Source organism: Myzus persicae, unplaced genomic scaffold (genome assembly GCF_001856785.1).
Source record: "Myzus persicae strain clone G006 unplaced genomic scaffold, MPER_G0061.0, whole genome shotgun sequence".
NCBI classification, from domain to species: Eukaryota; Metazoa; Arthropoda; class Insecta; order Hemiptera; family Aphididae; genus Myzus; species Myzus persicae.
This window is the reverse complement of record NW_019102309.1, coordinates 108,448-132,327: the sequence shown is the minus strand read 5'-3', so window position 1 is coordinate 132,327 and position 23,880 is coordinate 108,448. Positions and strand designations below refer to the sequence as shown.

Genomic DNA, 23,880 nt, shown 5'->3' with positions numbered 1-23,880 from the left:
CAAATCTTATTTAATATTTAAACGTAACTTTTAAACTTTTTAGAACACAACTCTGTACAGTATACATTACATATGATATCATAAAAATGATTTATTATGTCTAGCTCCTCCCTTATAGTTATATTTATTCTTGGATGTGCTGTTGTTAGACATTGTAATATTGTATGATTTGTATGTATATTTATATTTTACTTTATTCAAATCTCATAATATCAGAAATATTTTGTTTTTAGTTTTCGGAGAATAAACACAATACCATATCTTAAATAATTATAATATATTAATATATAAAAGAATATTTTCTGGATTTACCATAATATGTTTTATCATTTTTACCCCAAACAATTTTACCTTGATTCGATGTTATATTTTATCATTTACAAAATTATTATACAATCGATTGCTTCTACGAAATTTAGCCACAAATATAATATTATGGTTATAAAATTAAAACTACAAGCACAAGAAATATAAAATCTTCAGGTTTTTTTTTTGGAACATCAAATGGGTAAGGACGTAAGGTCGAATAGCACTTATTTTTGTCAAGTTGCACTCAGAACATAGAAATGTTATGTTCGAATTTCACTCCCGTAAACCACCCGCGGTGTCTACAACGCTTGAACGCCATTTAACACCTCGGCACTCGCATATACATATTTTTTATAAATGTATAATTTTCATACACAATTAAATTAAAACAAGACAAAGTTCTCCTTTGACGATTTGTAAGTTACTTGACAATATGATGGATGATCACAGAGACGGAAGAGGAAGTGTACCTACTAAAATATTATATACTATATGTACCTACCGACTCTAAAATATATAAGTAGATTATAGGTTCATCGTTCGTATATTTTTGTTTTTTATTATATCACAAGCATCAATATCGTTGGAAAAAATTATCGACAAATACAAGATTTTGTGTTCGTCGTCGATTACCTACCATGGACTCTCCACACATTCAACATTTATTTCCAAATTATAGTTAGGTCATGTAATACGAAATCGATCGAAATTCGACGAAGTATATTGAATTGTCAACTAAAATTGATGTATATAAGTTTTATGGATAGAGTTTAATTTGTGCATTGGTGCATTGTCTTTTTTTAAACCAAAAGTGTTATTCAAACATATAGGTAAGAAGTGCAGTTTGGGTGGGACACGTTTGCAGTTGAACATTATCAATTAATATTTCCTATCGAATTATGCTATAGTAAGTAATTACCTATCATAATGTAATTAAGTAAGTTCTTAAAATTTTGAAAATCATATTAGTACTCCAATTTTTTTTTTATGTGGGTACCAACAAATATTAGTATATTACACATTTGCGATTTACACATAAATACATTTATTTACCTATTCATTTTTCGACTTTTCATATATAAATATATATATATATATATTGAAGGGATGATTTTTTGAACATGCATCTTATTTTTATGCTTAAATTATGTGTGTATTAAAATTCAGATTTTTGGAATTTTGAAATACACATTATAAGACCATTTTTCGAATAATTGAAAATTGATGTACCACTTAAGGATGGTCCTGTGGGCTGTGACAATATAAACTTCAGTTTTTCAAATAGGAACATCCCTTTTTCATTTTTAATTATTAAGCAGATATTTTTTTGAGCATTTGAAAGTAGTATTTTTTGAGTAGTGTAGCTTTATGTTTTAAGGATAATATGTATATGGTAATGGGTTAAGTAAATAGGGAGCTTCGACAATTTGAAAAAGTTGGCAATTACTATTGTTTATCAATTTAAATAATTTGTAAAAATGATCCAAGTATAATAAATACTACCTACATCTAACCTTAAATATAGTTTTATTTTTATAAAACCATTTTTAAGGATTATCCTTAGTATAAACATTTTAATAACTCAGAAGCTACTCATTAGAATTTTGATTTAGATACATCAACGTTTTCAAAAGGTTAGTAACCCGGAGATACCCACTGACTATAATTATAGTAGTCAATTATAAATCATAAACGCAGATGAAAGCTTAGAGTGTGGACATAAGTATAACTGTATAAGTATAATAAGATAATAACTAATAACAATTGTTATTATTACAATGGACGGAAGCCACGCCAGTACCTACTACACTTTGACGACTTAAAAGGTTGTCACCGAGTACATACTTTAAAAAGTTGAGAACCTCTGATCTATTGTATGCAACCATGGACAATTATTTTAGAAGCGAATTTCACAAAACATTTTGCTACTTTGTAAATTTTACAGTTTATTTTCAAATCACAGGCCACAGGCACCCTTCTTTTTTACTATAAATTATTGATTAGATTATTTTGCTGAAAAATTATGTAATGTATAATATGAAATATCCAAGTATCTAAATTCAAACAATCAGCTTTTGAGTTATTTACCTTTGTGTAGCACGTAGACACTATAAGGAAAATAGGTCCATGATAAAATTATGATCTGCTTAGCAAATTACAATAAAAAGGGCTGTTAAAATAATATACGTAAGTGTACTTATTTGAAAATATAGTCTTTATTCTTTAAGTACCTATACTTATATATTCTAAACATCTGAATTTGAATAAATGCATTATCAAAGGATAAAAGGGGAGTGACTCGGCCGAGTGAGCGCACGCTTAGTGTATAAACCGGTAGTCTTTATAGTTTATACCTACCTATTATTATAATGATATAACTTATACTAGGTACTGTTATAGAGCATTTTAATTTTCAACCAACCATTCTCAAACTCTACATTTTACGAGTTCTAAACACACTTTACGGATATTTCTCAGTTATTAAAAAATTAACTCAAAAAAATGTCTTTAAGTAGCTAATTTGGGGTGCCTAGAGTCTACAGCAGCAATTCTAAGCCATAAGACAGTGAATCAATTTTGGGTCTAGAATAATTTTAAATGGGTCACCCAAAAATTAGTTACAAAAAATGTTATTTACGTAAGTAATACAATTAAAAATAAAAACAAAATCAAATAAATTAAGATTAAAAGGATGTCAGAGCACTTTTCTCTCTCTGACCTAAACGCAACATAGACAAAACGCATTTACGCAGAATCATTTTTTCTATGATTTTAAGTAATCTTAGAGAAAAAACACCCATCACAAAAAGAAAGATAATAATATTTTTGAGGAAAGGCATATCGATTTTATATTTTATTGTTATTTGACTTTGTATTTGACTTTCAAAATAAACAAAATAATATTGTGAATTTAAATGATGTTATTGTTTGAGACCATATTTAAACAAATCGATATATCATTCCCTCAAAAATATTATTCTCTATCTGTTTTGTAATGGGTGTTTTTACTCTAAGATTACTTAAAATTATAGAAAAAATGATTCTGCGTAAATGCGTTTTGTCTGTGTTGCACGTGGGTCAGAGTGAGAAAACAAATAGTGCTCTGACATCCTCTTAATAGTTTCTTTTAGTTTTGGCAATAAAAAAAATAATGGTAGGGTGGGTGTTTAGCCCCACATCGAACATTTTTTCAACAAGGTTCAAAAACTGGGCCCTTATCTTGGGTCGCCAACACACGTAGGTTGAGAACCACTGGATGCTAGTCTACAGGATATCCGATATGTATCTACAATCTTAGGTACAAGCAAGGTAAGTAGTTGCTACCTATTTTACAAGCTTAATTCCTACATGCGGACACCGACGACGGTGACCAATTTTCAATCTAAAATAAAGTTACTGTGATAATATGTTAAAGCTTTAGCAGTACATATTGCCAATTATTACTCCTAAAAAGTGTATAACAGAAACACATGGCACCGATACTAATAAAAAATTCGTTTGTATACGTGTCACGTCATCTAGCGGCCTAAATACAGTAGCCCGGTAGGTATCAAGTTTCATTATAGATATCTGTGTTTACTGTTTACTGTATGTGGTCGTTTACTCGTTCAGACTTCAGTCGTTTCACATTTAGTCACACAATATACATCGTCATCCACTGTAGTGTGTCGTGGAAATTATTTGATTTGTCGATATTATTATTATTACCGTTTTTCTAACGATCTGTTTATTTTTCTATCGTTGACTGTAACTAGTAAATAACTGAATAATTTTCGACGTGTCACCACCAAGGCTGTTCTAAATAATATTCATAATTAAGATTTACTGATTTTGTATCATTCTTTTTATAACGAAATTTATGTACCCAGGAGGTACTAATGAAAATATTCATCACGTATTCATCAACGACGACAACAACGAATCAAGATTAGATTAGTGAGCATGAACCACACACAGTTTACTGACAGTAGTGTGCAAATATTGTACGCAACTTAATTATTGCAAAGTATGGACGATGTAGACGAGCCAGACGAACGAGAAGAACTGTTCTATAATAATGTTAGAGAGAAAATAGTGAGTACTGCCCCAATTTTTTAGTTTAAAAAAAAAATTCATTAAAAAAACTATTTTTATTTTATTTTTTGATTTCAGATTTTTCTCTTGCTATTTGTTTTGTTGCTAGCGTTGAGTTACGCCATTATTAATCATTACAGAAAACGGGACAACATTGTTGTTTCTGTTCAAGATGAAGATGATATTACAGTTTATAAATATAGGTGAGTATTCTGAATAATAGAATTTGCTAAAATACTTAGTAAAATAGTAATTAGGTAGTATACCAATTTTTTGTTTTTAATTTTCAGTTTGTTACTTTGCACTATTGCATTGGCAGTTGCTGTTGGTGCAGCCCTTTTGTTACCTATTTCGATAGCTAGTAATGAAGTGCTGTCTTTATATCCTTCCAGTTATTACGTCCAATGGTTAAATCACTCACTTATACATGGTAAATAATAAAAGATTTCTTTATATTTATTAATTATTATTAATGGAATTCCGTATTTGTTTTTTAATTAGGTCTGTGGAGTTTGGTATTTTTGTTTTCAAATTTATCTTTATTTGTGTTTTTGCCATTTGCATTTTTATTCAACGAATCTGAAGGATTCCCTGGTCATCGAAAAGTAATAAACACTTATATATTTTTTAAATTTTTAAGGTATTAATAAAATATTTTTCCCCAGGGTTTGCGAGCCAGAGTATATGAAACATGTACGGTGCTTTTGTTACTTTCGATATTTGTTCTTGTATTGACATATTTGCTGTACACAATTTTTTATACTGAACAATCTCTTTTTTACATGCTATTCAGTGAGTACATGTATAATTTCACAATAGGTGTTTCACATTTATTATTTTATGACTTTTATCTTGCAGATTTATGGAACAACTATTTACCATTCTTATATTCTTGCATTTCATTCATTGGTGTACTTATGCTATTAAGTAATTATAGTTTTTATTCTTAGATTTCTTTTATTTGTTAATTGTTTTTAATATCATTATTATGTTTAAGTATGTACTCCAGTTGGATTTGCTACTTTGTTTACCATTCTAAGTCGGTTTATGATTAAACCACAACTACAAAAAACCACGGATGAAGAAATCAGCATTTTAAGGCTTGAAGTAGATTGTCTTTCTAGAAGGTACTTAACATGTTTTTAACTATACTTTTTCCAGCTAAAGAACATGTCATGGCCTGAAAAAGATTTTTCTGGTCATTTCTGTGGGACACTTAATCCTAGTGGAATCAGTCTGAATTTCAGGATGTTGCGTTAGGATGCACAGAATCAATGTGTTCTTTTGCTGAGCAAAGTACAGACAGTTAATTATTTTTATACATACTAAAGTTAATTTATTAATGTTTTGTTAAAAATATGTCATAAAAAATCAAATATATATCTTAGTAAAAAAAGTAAACATTGTTTAGGTTGGACCAAGTCACAATAAATGGTTTAACATACATGTCACCAGAACCTATGTTGGAAGGGAAAAAACAAAATATAACTCGTACTGAGAAGGAGTTATGGACACTACAGAATGGAAAGTTAAAACGTGGACTAACTGATAGATTATCAATTCATCAAGAAAGACTTGATATACTTGGTATGCTCTAATAATATTTACATTTTTTTTTTCATTAATCGCAATATTAAATATATTTATTATATTGTTATATATTATAGAAAAACAAAGAAAAATATCGGTATTCCGTAAGTTATTTTTATATCCAACATTCATGCTATTGCTATTAGCACTTACTGTTGTCACGGTTTTGTTAGTTGTCCAAAATTTAATTTTGATACTCATTGGCATAAAAGCATTACCTCTTAATACTAGAGTGAGTAGATTATTTTATCAAATAAATATTAATAATTCATCTTAAATACCTACATCTCATTAAATAAAAATAAATTCAATAGCTGAAGTAAATTGTATCACACAATATAAAAAAAAAATTTGATTTTATTAATTTGAAAATGTTTATTTTTCCCTAGCAATTTACTTTAGGTGTGAGTTCACTATCCAAATTAGGACCATTTGGGGCTGGTTTGGAAATAGTCATTATTTTATACATGTTAGTGGCCTCGAGTGTTGGTTTATATTCATTGCCTGTAGTGTCTACATACCGTCCACATTTTAAACAAACACCATTAACACACATAGTAGGCAATTGTACTTTGTTGCTTATATTAAGCTCTGCATTACCATTATTATCAAGAATTCTAGGTAAGTATTTTTAATATTCAAGATTTTAACTACACTAACTATTTTATTTTATTTTTGTATTTTTATTTAGGAATTACAGACTTTGATTTATTAGCCGATTATGGAAGAATTGAATGGCTTGGAAATTTCACAATTGTTGCTTTGTACAATGTTGTATTTGCTTCAGCTGCTACACTTTGTTTGTTTAACAAGTTTACTTCAGCTGTACGAAAAGAATTACTATCAAGGTAACATATTAAAATTATTTACATGATACACCGGGTGTTAAGCATTCATCTCAATGAATGATAATGGTAGTATTTATGAAATCATTACATTATAAGCAAAGCTTAGTTGAGATTATCACTTTTTGAATTAGTTCATTCAGTGAAATTACAACTTGTTTAGGATTTTTATAATTTTCTTAAAACCTACTTTTTTTATAAAAGTCTTAGGAACTACCTAAATGAAACTGTTAAAATACTCCTACCTAAAAATTAACAATACATACGTACATACAAACAAATAAAATAAGTCATAGCTCCCATGCTTTGCTTTAGAATCTAAAAATAATGTTAAATTAACTATACAAATATTTATTTTGTGCTTCTTCTACAAACAAAATTATGTATATTTTTTTGTTTTTAGACTCAAAAGTTTTTGGAAATGGATAATGGGCCGTGACTACAGTATTACACACATTAATTCTAGTTTTTCAGTAGACAATTCACCGACAATTGCTAAAAAAAACAGTTAAGTCATTTTATTCTCTTTTAAATTATTTGTCATTTACATTTTCTGTTTTATTTTTATTTTTTAATTGTTTTAATATTTTTTTTTAAAAATAATCTTTCTATTAATGTCAAATAAATGTACTAAATTTTACTTTTGTGAATACTAATTAGTAATATACATCATCAAATAACAATTTATCTATATTAGATATAAATTAAAACTGACTGATGCAAATTAATAGATGTTGATTGACAGACTGATGGTATGTTTAAACATTTTGTTTCATAAACAAAAATAAATACCCTAAAAAATGTTGAGTCAATGATATTTAGTATGTAGTATGTTTTTAAATAGCTAAGTATATGGGAAAAAAAGCAATATATTTGTATTATAAATATTAAAATTGAAAAACATATAAATTTGATTAAATTAGATGCAAAATAAAACTATGGTTCTCCACCATAAGTTAATAACCACATTTTGGGTCACTAATTATTATGAATAGGTGGTCAAAAATTGTTATTAATTTAAGTTGAATTTCTTTAAGTAGGTAATATGAGTAAAAAAAAAAAGAAAGATTAATAGCTTGTCTTAGTTTTACTAATTGAAAAAATTAAGTTACTGTGGGTGATAAGTAGACTCCAATCATGCATTTTTTTTTCAAAAAGTTTACATAAGAAATTGTATAAAGATCTTAGCTCGCCAAAACACATAGGTTGAGTACTGCTGATATACAAAATGTGGGTATTTTTTTGCTCCCCCCCTCCCCATCTAACATTTCTGCTTGAAAACAACTAGGTAACTCTTTTTCCACCTGAATTTTGGAATGTACATGAAAGTACTCTACTAAACATCTGGTTTAATTCTTAATTTTCTAAGTTGGTAAGCTATAAATACTATTTTTTTAACCTTATTAAAAATTAACACTGGGAATTGCAGCAGACGAAATAAAATTTCAGCAAAGATTATTAAGTACTGTTCAGTTAAAAAAAGACGCAATATAATTTTAAAATATTTTGAAGAATATAGAGACAATGAACAAGGCTACCTAATTTTGTGTCAGCTATAACTCACACCATAATGTTCAGGTGATAAGGTACAAGTTACAATATAATTATAATGATATCATTTTATATTTCAATTTATGTTAAAATTTATTTGGTAAATCTTGACTAATTAAATGTTTTTCAATTCTAAAGATAATAAACGTGACTTATCTTATATTTATTAGATATTTATGTATTGCTTTTTTCATGCATTTTCCTAGATTCCAACTAAGTAACCTAAAAACAGATTTATACTTTATGTTATATAATATGATGCATTTAAAAACAATTAATGGTCCATTATTTAAAATTAAGCATTCCATGAATGGATATTAAACAATACTTTTTTTTATTTACAATGTGAGTAATGTGACCTGATTAATTATTGTATTCATTACAGAAATTATATTTCTCCTTATTTTCTGACATAAAATGTAATTTTAGATAAATAAGGATAATCTGACTATTGTATGCTTTTATTAGTCATAATCAATCAATTAGGAGATTAATAGTTTATTTTCTAATGTTATTGTGAAGCACAAAGTATTATGTCTGAACCAAATAATGTGCTTGAATATTTTTGATGTATGATAAGTCCAAAAAGTTTAAAGTCCTTTCCAAAGAAAATAGTTCTATTTATTAAGTATTTTGGTCAGAATTGTGACTTTATTGAGTACCTATTATTTTTATTTATTTATTTTACTAGATCAAAAACAAATGTATTAATAATAATAATTCAATATTAAATGTTATTAATATTTAAATAAATTTGTGATACTTAGTACTAAAATTATGTATACTGTATAATGATGAATTAAGAAAATATTTATTGTTAATTTTTTTATTCATGATATAGAGGTTAATTTTGTTAAAGTTAAATTGGGAAATATTTGTTAATTTCCCTCCCCATCTATTAGATTTTTTAACTATACTATTTTTTTAATTAAAAACTATCCTATTCCCTTATTTGAAAGAACAGTATAACATACCAAATAGCTACCTATAATTTTCACCCAAAGTTTTCAAAAAGATAAGTTTCTGAAAATATTATAAATATAATAATATACCCGCCTACTAATTATTAAATATCTTACAAGCTACCATTAATAAAAGTATTATTTAAAATAAACCGTTTGTTGGTGGATCTTCTTATATTTTCTTTCCAAGAATTTAAAATTTTAAATATAGGTTGCTATTTGATAAGTTAAACTAAATACTACCAATGAAACAAAATAGAAGGAAAATAGTGTAAAATAACAGAAATAAAAAAAAATCTTTAGTATACGAGTATTTCTCGAAATATGATTTTAAAATATTGCCCAGTTTAACTTTCATACAAAATGTTGTATATTTGTCTTTCTAAGGTTCCTATGTTTTTAATTTTTAAAACCCTGTGAATTTTTTTCTAATTTGTAGAACTATATTTAAAACTTTTTGGACAGTTGCTGTTAATGTTTTATTATTATGCCATTTGTTTTGTTTTTATATTTTTTCCTTTTGTTTTTAATTTATCTTATTTTTAATTAATAATCAAATAAAAAAATTTTCAACAAAAAACCATTGTTTTTTTTCATACTCTTTTGTAATTTAATTATTTGTTTTTATCCTACAACATTTTTATGAAGATAATATAATATAATATAATTAAATTATTATATATATTAGACATATATGTATCTTCTAAATTAGTTCTAATTAACCATTTAAGTTGGTACATATTGATTCTTGACTAAAGTTATGTTTACGACCTATAAAAAGTTTTCTTAGTGATCCATAGGTTCGGAAACACTGTTCTAGAATGATATACTTTGAATTTTATATTATTATACTATATTATAAATACAATTTCATTAAATGTAATTTTCCAATACCAAGAAGACAGAAAATGTTTATCTAATTTCTTCTATGTACAATAATTGAATTATAATTTATTTATGTTTACACACCAATTGAAATTTTAATAATCTTCATATCTTTAGATTTTCATATACTCGTGTCACATTTAAAATGTACTTAAAAAGAAAAAACTAACATTCAAAATTGTATCTTATCTAGTCTATTGAATCAAATTAATCAAATAGTATACAAACGTTTAGTAGACGTTTAGAGTAATTAGTCCCTAGGGCTATAATTTTTGTTGAATTAAAGTTAAGTACAATTACCTTGTACTTAAAGTAACCTTGTAACAAGGTACTATAGGGTACTATTAGGTACCTAATACCTAAAACATAGTAACTTAATAACAAAAATTAATTTTGTTGAAAATAATTATGTAGTATTTCTGTATAGTTCTTTGTTAATTTTTAGTTTTTACTTACAGAAACTTACAGAATCAATTCCTTAAAGTAATACCAACCACTAATAACTAAATAAAATATTTCCTGTAAAAAAATTGCCTCATAAAACATTTGTACAATCTTTAAGTCTTAAAGTTTGATTATTATTTATGAACTATCAAAACATATCCACCCAATATTGTAAACTACATATTCATATAAAAAGAATTATAGGAATGTGCAATTTAGTAATGTTTTTCTTGTGAGGACTGAACCAATTTATACCAACCAAAGTCATTAGAGATCTTTAGTTTACTTGCCTTTAAACAATATTTTATTGTTAAAAAGTCTGGAAAATATATCTCATTAAATATTAATATTTAATAATTAATAATAAATGTATTCAATTTTCATTATTATGATCATTATCAAATATTTACAATTTATTTCTAAATAATCTGGACTCACATCAGTTATACCAAATTAAAACGTGACTAATTAACATGGACCAATAATAACATGAAAATTGAACAATATGCCAATAAATTATAATATTTCTGATTTTATATAAGTATTCTGAAATAATATATACGGATCTAAAGAATATAATAATATAGGTTTGCTATATCATAATATTAAAACTTTTCTGTAATGTACCTACGACCTACCTTCCTAATGAGCATTTTTATAATGTTATGTTCGATATATTATACCCATATAACTTGCATAACAATTTAAATATCTTAAAAAATCTAAAGCTCATATAATTTTCTTAACTTAACGTTTAACTATAGTTAGATTACTCAACTCAATCTAATATTAAATCTGACAACACAACATATTGGTTAGAACACAAATATGCTAAAATGTTGCATGTGGTTCAGAGGGAGAAAACAAATATTGTACTGACATCTTCTTAATCTCGATCTCTATTATTCATTTTTAATGACAAACATAAATAGTTAACACACTATATCTCGTATATGCATATACTAGTATACTACATATACATATTAAAAGTAAGTAGCTGTACGTTGAAGTTGGTGATGTTTTATAGTAATGTTTATGAAAAAAGAACAAAATTAAATGTTTAAATTATTAGATACCTATATGATAATAAAAATATTAAATGATTTTGTTTGCCATAAGCTTATAAACATCTTCGAGTTGCCCCCCCACTATGAAATAGGTACACAAATAAGTCATTAATCATATAGGTCAGAGGTATTCAAACTTTTTCATTACACGGCTCCTTTAAGTCTTCACAAAATGTTGACGGTTCCCAAATTATAAATTACAAAAAAATCAATGTTTATATGAATGTAGTTTATATTTTATAATTTATTTTTATTATTTATTTACCACATTACATATATAAAAAAATTAAAGCTCTATATTTAGCGAATGATTGTTGTAGACAATTCAACATTTCCCAACCGGTATGCTTCAATGATAATAGTAAACATTTTGCGTAAAAATATTTATTGGTTTTCAATTATAGGTACTACGCGGCTCCCTTCGACACTCCCGCGACGCCCCTGGGAGTCGCGACGCACAGTTCGAACACCTCTGATAAAGGTATTTCATTTCATGTACTTTAACTCGTAACTCGTAAGGCATATATATATACCTATAGGAACATTGCAAATAAGCCTGTATATTTGGATTTGTCACAATATTATGTATTGTTATACCCTCATCCGTAAAATAAGTAAAAATGTTAGTATTAAAATAAATATTAAAATTCTTATCTAATATGTTGGTAGTTGCTATAGTTGGTACATACATATATCTAATAATTAACTGATATAATTACTTTAACTTAATTATTTTCTTGAGAAAATAGACGAGACAACATAATTACTTCTATAAATATATGGTGTATGCCTATTGCCTATTCGAGGTTATTGTGAATAGATGCAGCAAAGAGGAAACAAATTTCATTGTCATTTGGACTATCATCTATTGTACATTATTATAATACAATATTACATACGTTATCCGTATACATTGTATAGATACATAGTGTAGTTCAATGCTCAATGCTGTTTTTTGTTTGATGTTGACCTTAGAATAAATGATTTTTTAATTGATTAAAATACAAATTTCCACCCTGTGCAATAAGTACCTAGGTGCTAGGTACTAAAGAACTATTAGCTACCTATAAGCTATATATTATATATTCGATATTGTATTAATACATTATAAGTTATTGTTACCTACCTATAATAAAGCTCGTGCAACTTTCGTTACGTAAATGATGTAGGTACCAACTATTACCTACATATTATATAATTAGTAATTAATTAGGTACCTTATTATGCGTAAAGGTTACATTATTTTCCTAATTTAGGTATTTTAATAGATTTAGACATTTTAAAATATTCTATTCGATGTTTCAAACACTAAAAAATAACATAAATTTATTTCCCGACCACAATACCTATCAAAATATATTTGTTCTACTTTTAATAAGATCCTACGGTGAAAAAAGGATACCCATGTAGGTATGTAGACTAAAATATTATGTTCCTACACGCAGGGGTTAATTAGGTACAACAAACTAAAATCTATCAATATTCAACTTAGTAAAATATTCAGGTAGGTAATTCAGTGATTGAAAAAAAATTTCTGGAGGGATCCAAATTTTTTTTAAACTAGATACTTGTCACACATACTTTTTACATTAAAAATATCAAACTTTTATTTTCGTTAATGCTTTTATAGAGAAAATATAAAATTATTCTTATTACAATAGTCAATGGACAATATACGTAGCTAACATTTTTTCTTTTCTTTGTTTTATTTCGGAGACGGTCCCTTGACAGTTGACAATACCGTATAGTATTTGCTCATGATTGTAATTTGGGTTCCTACCTATTAAATTGTTGAAATATGACAACACTATCAATATATACACATGAAATTAAATGTATTATTATTGATTGTATATTTAATACAATGATGTACATATAGATGTTAAATAAGAATCTAATAACTATACAAAAGCAAACAGATTGTTAAACAAATTCCACATACTGGCATATGTTGATATGTGATATACTGATATGTATTGTAAGATGTTTATATTGTAGGTCACAATTTATACAATGGTTAACAATATAAACCTTTTGTTAGTCCTAAGGTTTAAGAATGAATAATGTATTTTTAATAAATACCTACACGACTATACAACATTTTATCTTTACCACTGTGTAATCTGTATTTTGTAGTGTGTACTGTGTGGGGTACCTATACTATAATATAGGACATAGGATCTAACATATATAATTGTTGTCATTGTGTGTTTGTGTATTAGGAACTTAAATAACCCATTATTTCCACAGTATATAGGAACTACAACTCACATAATATATTTCAATTTTCTCACTGTGTATGGAATCAAGAACTAATAACTATACATATAAAAATATGCCCATGTAGAAACTTTAATAATTTTAGGTACTTCAGTACTTGATATATTATTATGTCTCATGTACCCATTAACTTACATTCGTTCAATTGATGAGTACCTAAGTACCTACCTACCTTTTAAAATATTATCCTACATCAATCATATGTAAGAACAGTTTAATTAACATTATCTCAATACGCATAATTGTAAATGTAGCTTTTTTAGGAAATTATGAAATGGACGTATAATTACACTAATACACTATCATTATAATGATGAATGATGACTAATGGGTATAATATATTGATTACTGACTATAGCGACCATATCGTCCATAATATCTAATGTTATATTATAATTTATATTTGTATAGTATTAAATAATATTTTATTTTGTAGTAGGAACTATAATGTACGCAAATTGCTAAGTTTAGCACCCAAGTGAAATTGGTAATTTTTTACTTTCAAAATCTTGTTTTCAAATTTAAAATACCAAAAGATAACAATTTGGGATGGGGAAAGCGGTTGGTTAGTATATAAAATCGGGAACTTTAAAAGGTTATAACTTTAGAATTAAGTCGATCGACAAATTCTGTTTGTAATATGGCTATTAACTCGTTGAAATACGTATATTTCCGGAAAATTTTCCAAAAATCACTTGAGAGCCTGACTGCATTTGTGCGCAATCTGCATTCAATAACGATTCTGAGCCGAGACTTCTTGAACATTCTTTTATATTTTTCACAGGTTATCAGTTGGTAATTTTCTATTGCAGGAAACTGAAAAAATGAGATAACTTTGTAATGTAAATTCTAATAATACTAATAATATACAGTAGGTATATACACGACTTCCGATGTCGATAAGGAAGATATTTTTACATAATTGTTTTCTTCTCCAAAGTCTAAATAGCAGTCACAGCAAATAAGTAAGATAATAAAAAATCACACGAACAATAATTTGTATGCGTAAGTCTAAAATAATATTATAATCTAAACCTCTGAAAGCTTTGAATTTTATTTTTTCATGTTATATATTTCATACCTAAGTATATTAAAAACCATAGCACGGTTGTACGCTAGTGAGTAGTGACGCTACTCTCGATATTAATCCTTTAAAAGAAACTCTATGAATCATAAATATGTTTTTTGTTAATAAGTAAGTAACCACGACAGCAAAAATATTATTAAAAATCGGTCAAAAACAATAAATCTTGCTTCCAGCCCAAACACATATTTATGCTAATATATAGTTATAACGCATAACTAATGCTATTATTTCTAGACTTTTGATTATAATACGTCGTGCTTGTGATAAGCCAATAACCTGGAGTGTATAATAAATAATAAGATACCTACATATTACATTAGGTATTAAGCGGTGGTATGAATATAAGGCTACAGTGAGTTTCTACAATTATTTTTTACCTATACAGCTGTATAAAATGTTGTATAGGTAGGTAGGTAATATTCTAATACTGTTATGTATCACATATATTATAGTATTAAGTATGTATTTATAGTTTATACATCATATTATCATATTTTTCATATTATATTCAGGTATTCTACATTCTATAGCAATAGATATAATAATGCATAGGTATAATATATTGGTGTAAAATAAATAAATAATGTACCACATCGATGCACAGTTTTAAGTATTTTATTATTAATATAGATAAATAATTCTAAAAATCTTAAGAATATTTGCTTAAATATATGTAAGTGTTGACATTGCAATAATAAGAATACAGTTATTTTTTGATTGATTATTATAAATTATAAGGTAATACTGATATTTTCCGGTTCTGATATAAAGTATATTATAAATAAGATATAACCAATACCAACTATATTATGACATCGTTACACTGAATTATTTTTATAAAATTATTTTCAAGATCAAATAACAAATAACAAAATGTACAACAAGAATACGATAAAAAAATATAATAATAACTGTAATACTGAATAATGCTATAATTGACCGTATACATTTTTTTTTCATTGTTGAATTTCTTCGGTTTTGTACAAAATAAATACGTTCCTATGCCGCATAAGATGTTCAGTGTATACTGTGTATTCGCTTATATTTTTTATCATAAGCAATTAACATATAAAATATTGCTGGGGCCTGGGTAGTGGGTTTGTCTGATTTTCCAATAATATGCAGGCGATCGTAGACTATACCTACTCATGGGCGCCCATTGGGGGGGTCAAGACAGGGCACTTGCCCCCCCCCCCTGGAAAAAAATATTATGAACTTGTAGCTCAATAAATATTACCTTATTACCGAAATTTTTTATTTTGACCCCCCCTAAAATGTTACCTATGGGCACCCATGTACCTACTAAATAAAATGAATTATATGTATTTACATTTAAAATAAATTTATAAAACCGATTTCAACGATGTTCTATGGTTTTGAAAAATGAACGGCCTAATTTAGTTTTTTCACGGTGCATGTCGTAGATGTTTTTTATATTTCCAGATTATTGCTTAGCCCTCCCTTCGTTAAACAATGTATATGTTACGGGCAAAGTGGAAAATTCGGGCAATGTATACATTTTTTTGTATACAATGTCCGAGGTATATTGGGCAATGTAAATTGTGAAGTATTTATACAAATAATCTGCATAATATTATTTTACCTAATCAATGATATTATATACTAATAATTATTATACTCGTTTATATGGTTATTTATATATGAGTATTATAATTTTTTTTTAATCAATTAAATTTTAAATGTATTTAAAGGTAATGCAATAAAATATTATGTGCATAATGTTCAGTTATATGATATTATACATGAAGTTCATTTGTCAATTGGACATGGAGGTAGAAATAGAATGGAACACGAGATTAATAAAAAGTAAAAATATATAACTAGAGATGTAATAATGGTATACTTAAATAATTGCGAATCGTGTAAAAAGAAGGGAAGTACAGCTAAAAAAAAAGGGTTGGTTGTAAAACCAATCATATCTTCTAAAATGAATTCTCGCTGTGAAATTGACTTGATCAACATGCAATCACAATCAGATGTCGATTATAAATTCATATTAGTTTATCATTATCATCTAACAAAATATATTATGCAGATTATTTGTATAAATACTTCACAATTTACATTGCCCAATATACCTCGGACATTGTATAAAATGCCCGGACATTGTATAAAATGCCCGGTCACTGTGTACAATGCCCGGACATTGTATACATTGCCCGAATTTTCCACTTTGCCCGTAACATATATATATATATATATATATTATGTTGTACAGTAAAATAGGTATAATTTAATAATATTCACGTTAAGAAGAAACATGGTTAAATGGAAAAGACGGACGAATGAGAATATCTTATACCTAGAAATTCATTCGAAATATAAATTGCATGTATTATGCAGGTTCGTGATGACAGGATCTCTAAATGGAGGAGATTACCAAAAAATTATAGGTATATAAAATATATGGACAAACGAAAATTGAGTCCAATGAAGGGAAAACATTGTAGGTAAATACTGCCCGGTATTTTTAAAGTACAAATTTCTGTATAGTAAATTGCGCCCAATTTAAATATTTTTTTATAATAGTGATAATAGCATTACCCAGAGGACATCACGAGGAGGAGACTATCACTGACCACTGTCCTCCAAAAGTTTTTAGTTTAATAGTATTATATGATTATATTTATATTGATTTTGTGAATATGTGTATGAAAAGTATTTATATATTAATTTAGTAAATATGTATTATCTTAACGTAGTAAAGACTAAATACATAATATTATATTAAAGATACCTAGCCTATAGAAACTAGATATCTCATTATTTGCTACACTTCGATAATGAGTCTTCAGAGCACATTGAAATATTGACTAATACTGGTCAAAATTCAATTATAACTTATAACTTATTATGTTGCAACTTGCATTACTGCAAGTCTGCAACGCATAAAAATGTGAATGATATTCTCTTTATTTAGTTAGTTAGAAATGTTTAAATATTGTAATATTTTATAAGATTTTCGCCAACTGCAGGAAAGTCAAATTAATTTTCTACGAGTGTTTGAAGTCAGAAGTTAAATATTATTCACCTGTAAATTAACAAACTCTCTTACAAAGAGTTTGTTGTTTTTCAATAACAATTAGATAACCGTAGTTACTTAAAATTGTCATCATGTTTATTTTATCATTTTCTATAGTTAAATGATAGAATTTTTAATATATTTTGCTTGGCATAATATGGTGCAATTTATGGGCATTTAAAATTTAAAATTTTTTAGTTTTTTATTCTATAAATTCTAATTTTGTTCTTCGGGTCAAAAAGCTTGACAATTTAATACAAAACTCCTGATATATTTTTACAATATCAATTGAAAAATATTAAAAATACACAAGCAAGATATTTTTTTACAAGCATTTTAAGTTCAAACGTTGATGTTAAATTGAAAATGTAAATTTTTACAATTCACATTTTTTATGGTATAGTACAAAATTTATAAGATGTATAACTTTTATAGCATAGGATTGAAAATGTTGACATTTTCAAAAGCAATTTTTTTTTACAAAATACAAGGGCTGACAGACCATCTTCGCTCAGAATCATTTTTCCTATAGCTAGGTACAAATGTACAATGATTTTGTATCATTGAATTCAAATTTAACATATCCATTATAGCAGTCACTCAATCTGCCTAATGAACAGCAGAGCTTTACCCATTTATTCGATTTTTATAAATATGTATTATGTGTATGAAAAATGTTTATATTAATAACCTATATTTATTATTATGATATCCTTACATAGTTTTTCTTTATAACTATTTAGCTCAAATATTGTAATATTCCACAAATTCTCCGCCAACGACCATACCACGTTGAATACACCAGTTCTCGTCCGATCACTGAAGTTAAGCATCGTCGGGCGTAGTTAGTACTTGGATGGGTGACCGCTTGGGAACACTACGTGCCGTTGGCTTGTTTTTGCTTTTTTTTTTTACCTTTTCTTAAATTTTTAAATTTTTTGACATTACATTTATTTACCAACATTCATTTAAAAACTAATAAAAGTCACAAATTTCATATGCCTATAAATAGTTCAACATGAGTCAAATAGAAAATAGTATGGTATGTAAAAAATTTTAGTATACAGTAAATATAATGTAGTAAACATTCAGTGAAAATTTCATTACCTGCGGTAATTTTTTTTTAGAGTTAACCAAAAATCAATTTTGAGTATAAATTCCCGTTTTTTCTTAAACTTTTTTTTTTGTTTTTCTCGTCGCTTTTAAAAACTACCGGGAAGTTTGACCTCTCGAATGCACCAACTAGATTCACTTTCCCATCAGAAAAGAACTGAAGATGAAAATCGAAACATTGTTTCGATTACTTGTCGTGTACAGTACACTTTACCTAAACACACAAGATAAAACTAAAATAAATAAAAAACACACAAGACACATCATTTTTATCAATACATTCATTTCTCCGTTCGGAATCTAAAATTGATTTATTTTATCCCTATCACTTTTGAATTATTATGTCAACAATCATGAAATTCATGATTGTAAAAAAAATAATAAATATTACACTTAAACTTAGTGCAAGAACTTAGTAGGTACAAAGTTGTTATTGTTTTAAAAAATAATATACTATAACTATATTATAATGTAGTAATGTATTTATTTATACCTACATAAGAATATGTGACTTTGACACAAAGTTGACGAACTAAATTATTTAGCCTTGAACATTCATCAATATCTGTATAATATGTATTTATTAATAATGATAGGCACCTAATGCATATTATCACAATAGTCAATAATTCAAAGAACTATATAGATTGACATTTTAATATTTTATCAAGTATAATGTTAATCAATTTCAGTTGTTATGTCTTATGTCATCAGGTCGATGCGCATATAAAAAAGAAAAAGTTAATTGTATCATATAAATTGTAATAGTATTATTTTAAATATAATATTAACATTATACCTACTTAATGTATCGAAATTTCCTACTGCTATATACATCACAATAATGTAAAATAAACATTTCTTGACCATTTTTTTTCTATACAACATAATAATATTAAAAGTTACAATACTATATTATCAGTCTTTGTAAAAAATGAACAGAGTTCAAAAGACGTTTTCAAGGACATTTTATACTAGTTATATATGGCCGCAGCTATGTTTATTGGGCTTCTTTGTCTTTATTATCAACATCAAACGTTAGAACATAAATAGTATTATAGTTATAAATTATAGTAGATAGATTTCATTGACATGAACAATAATGTAGGTATCGTGGACATATTATGTTGCGGAATCATTTTTTTATAACTTGAAACAAGATAGATACATAAGTATACATAAATAGATACATAGGTTGAGTTACTTATGGTTAGGTATATTGTACATCATACATATCAGTATCAGTTTGGAAATTCTAAATTGTCTTTGATAGTAGTTACTACAATACTACTAATTAATAATAAGTACTAATTGGTATAGTAATACACGAAAGAATCCTTAAGGGGCTCCTTTCCTCCTTAGTTGCCCGATTGCGGCCCGTTCAAACACACATCGGTTCACAATATAGCTTATAATTAATAAAATTAATAATTTTGTATTAGACATATTTGTACATGCAACTCAAATACAATGTCTCTTTTATGATAATTATCATAAATATATGAATAAATATACAAGTAATTCTTACGAGACTGTAAATAGTAGATATTTAGTCTTACATTTTATCTAATTTTTTTGATCTTTAATGGACTGGAAATTATCACGCCGAATATTGGTGATCTTGGGAATCGTGAATACGATAGTTATATATTTATGTCAAAATACGTATATACCCCACGCAATTGGCATATTTATTTAGTTTTGATAAGCACTGCAGTATAGGTAGTTTCCTACCTAATGTGTACGGGTCGCAATTGGGATAGGTGAAAAGGTAAAAAGGTTTCTTTGGGCCGCAATCGGGCAATACTCCTTTCCTCTTATCTTAAATTAGTTTTAAGAAAATGTTTTAAAAAAAATATATAAAAATAATAGATAATAATAAAATGTATATTAAGACATCATTAAAATATTAAATAGACTCAATTCTAACAGTTATTTTTTTAAGAAAAATTTGTATTTTTTGTCAATCATACTATTACCTATATGATAAAACTTTATAGTTATGATAATAAATCCACCTATTATCTACACGTTTTAATTCGTTATAAACGAAATGTAATTATATTAATAGTGGTGCTTGTTTAGTTATTATGTACAAAGACAATGGACAATGGTCAATCAAATTAACGAGGAGGGTTCATTAAAATAACTAAGACAATTATTTGTTAAAACTAAATAATATTGTTATTTTTCTTATGAAATAGTTGGTTGATTTTGTCAACAATTTAATCAAATGAAACAATCAGTTTGTTTTATAAAAATATATTTCTATTTTCAACTATAATATTAGTATGTTATTAAATAATAATTAACTATCATAATTTATTAATGTTACCCAAAATATTTCTCTGAGTGTATAGTTTATGCATTATAAAGTTTATACTCGAGAGATCGAATACTTATCAATTATTCCACTTTTCAACTTTCAATTTTTATCTTCCCTTTAAAAGTTAAAATTAATTTTAAAAAAAAATTGAAACATTTTTGACAATGATTATAAAAAAATATACCGGAATTTAAAAAAAACGCAATAGTTTATTTTGTCTATACTATATGCAGAACTTGGTAAATCGTAGAATGTTTGCTACGAAAATCAAATTACATGTTGGGTAAAACTTTTGATTATTTAATAATACTTAGGAGTGTTTTTAATAAGATTTTTTCAAACACTTTTGACTACATTGGGAGTAGGCCAATAGGTCTATATAATCTATATATTATGATGATAAACAATCAGGTGTTCAGGTGGTTACTGGTTTTTTCGCTTTTAAAATTATTCGAAGACAATAGAATAGTTCCAATATACAGGAAAGTAGGGTAATCTGAGATTCTGAAAATCGACTTAAATATGTATAGGTCAGAAGTATGATAACTTTTTTTGAGAGCTGGTTGAGTATTTCTGCAGTTATTAGATCATATTTTAGCCTTGGGATCTTTTAATTATAAATAATGGTTATATGTTGTAAAATTAATAATAATTGATAGGTGGAAATGTGGAATTAAAACCTATAAGTTTTAAACACCTGCATTGAAAGTTACTAAATGCTAATTGCTTATGAACATTTCGATGCTATAATTTTATAATTTATATTATGTGATTACTTATTATTTACTCATTTTTGTATACTTAAAAATCAAATAATAAACAATATTTTTTTAGAAAATGCACACCTAATATATTGCATTTCATACAGTTAATTAACTATTTGTTTATGTATGATTGTATGACGTGGTCTGTGGAGTGTGGATCGAAAACGTGGTTTCGCTCTAGAATAAGCTAAGCATGTTAATCTTGTTAATGCCATTTCCCGATTTTCGTATCAGTTAGTGAATGATATTATTTAGTTAGATTTTGTAAAATAAGTAATGACAACGATTCATATTTGGTTTCTCATTAAATATGACTTGATAAATTATAGCAAATCAACTTTATATTACAACATCACATAATAACATAATGTAGTCTTTAATCTTTTTTGTATAAAATATGTTTGTGGCGATTAACATAAAATTAGTGATACTTAAATAACATACTTAATTTAATATATCTAGCATTTTAGCCGTTGATAAATTTATTGAGTTCCAGCTATTGTATTATTGTGGGTCGAGAGATACAATTGTAGAAATTATGTAGGTAAATGAAAAATATTTAGCCCTAAATCGCCACTCCATAAAAGCTGTATAGGTATACCTACGCCAATGTTAAGGTTTGATAACTTTAAAAAGTTTAAACTAAGTCTTAAATATCGGGTAAGTATGTCACGTACCTACTAACCTACTACCAAGTAGTAAGTACATGTTTTGTACTTTGAAAAATGTATATAAAAATGAAAGGTTATAAATTATAACATTGATTATCAATGCCTCGATTAGATTGGTCCTCTAGCAGGGGGTATGCACTTAAGTTTATTTGCAATTGCTAATAATATGTATTGGATAATATAATATTAATGTGAATGTCTATACAATTATTTACGAAACAATCTTCAAATATTTGCTGAAACTAATTTATTTGTAAAAGTAGATAAAAGATTATTATTGGAATATTAATACTTGTAGGTAACACACAACATCACGAATATAAAATTTGTGAAGTACCTAAGTATATAATATATATAGGGTACTCAAATAATATTATTTACATAGAATATTAATTGATTTATTGATTTAAACCGTTATAATATAATCTGATGATACATGAAGTCAAGAAAATCAGATAATCTATATTAATATTTGGGTTTATAATTTGTATACCTTATGATTATGAAATGTATAAAGTGAAAAACAATGTCGTATTATAAAAAGTTTACTACACAATCAAATAGTTATGTGTTATTACAGTTGTTAACTACTTGTTATTTTTTTGTAAGTCCTTATGTTTAGATATAACATATTACTGAACATTGCATAGTAAATATTTAAAAAAATATATTTTATTATGACTATGTCGAATTCGTATACTCGTGTATATAAAACTACCTATAGATGCCTAGTATAGAAAGTATATTGGTAAGACACATATTAAGTATATGTAATATCATATTCATGTCCTATACAATACTACCTAATTCTTGTTTGTATAGTTATTAGTTATACGCTATAGCCCCACATACTTAGCTCAATAGCTCAT

The 23,880-nt window shown here is 26.5% G+C and overlaps 1 protein-coding gene across 1 annotated transcript; it reads left to right on the top strand.

Moving 5' to 3' along the window:
* The first annotated feature begins 3,886 nt into the window (after window positions 1–3,886).
* LOC111031853 (protein Lilipod) lies at window positions 3,887–7,394 on the top strand. Its single transcript, XM_022311960.1, has 12 exons — window positions 3,887–4,383; window positions 4,462–4,586; window positions 4,674–4,813; window positions 4,885–4,988; window positions 5,049–5,175; window positions 5,242–5,310; window positions 5,381–5,510; window positions 5,795–5,970; window positions 6,051–6,205; window positions 6,363–6,594; window positions 6,665–6,821; window positions 7,222–7,394. The coding sequence occupies exons 1-12, from the start codon at window positions 4,318–4,320 to the stop codon at window positions 7,328–7,330; spliced, it is 1,590 nt and encodes a 529-aa protein (XP_022167652.1). The 5' UTR covers window positions 3,887–4,317; the 3' UTR covers window positions 7,331–7,394.
* The last annotated feature ends 16,486 nt before the right edge of the window (window positions 7,395–23,880 follow it).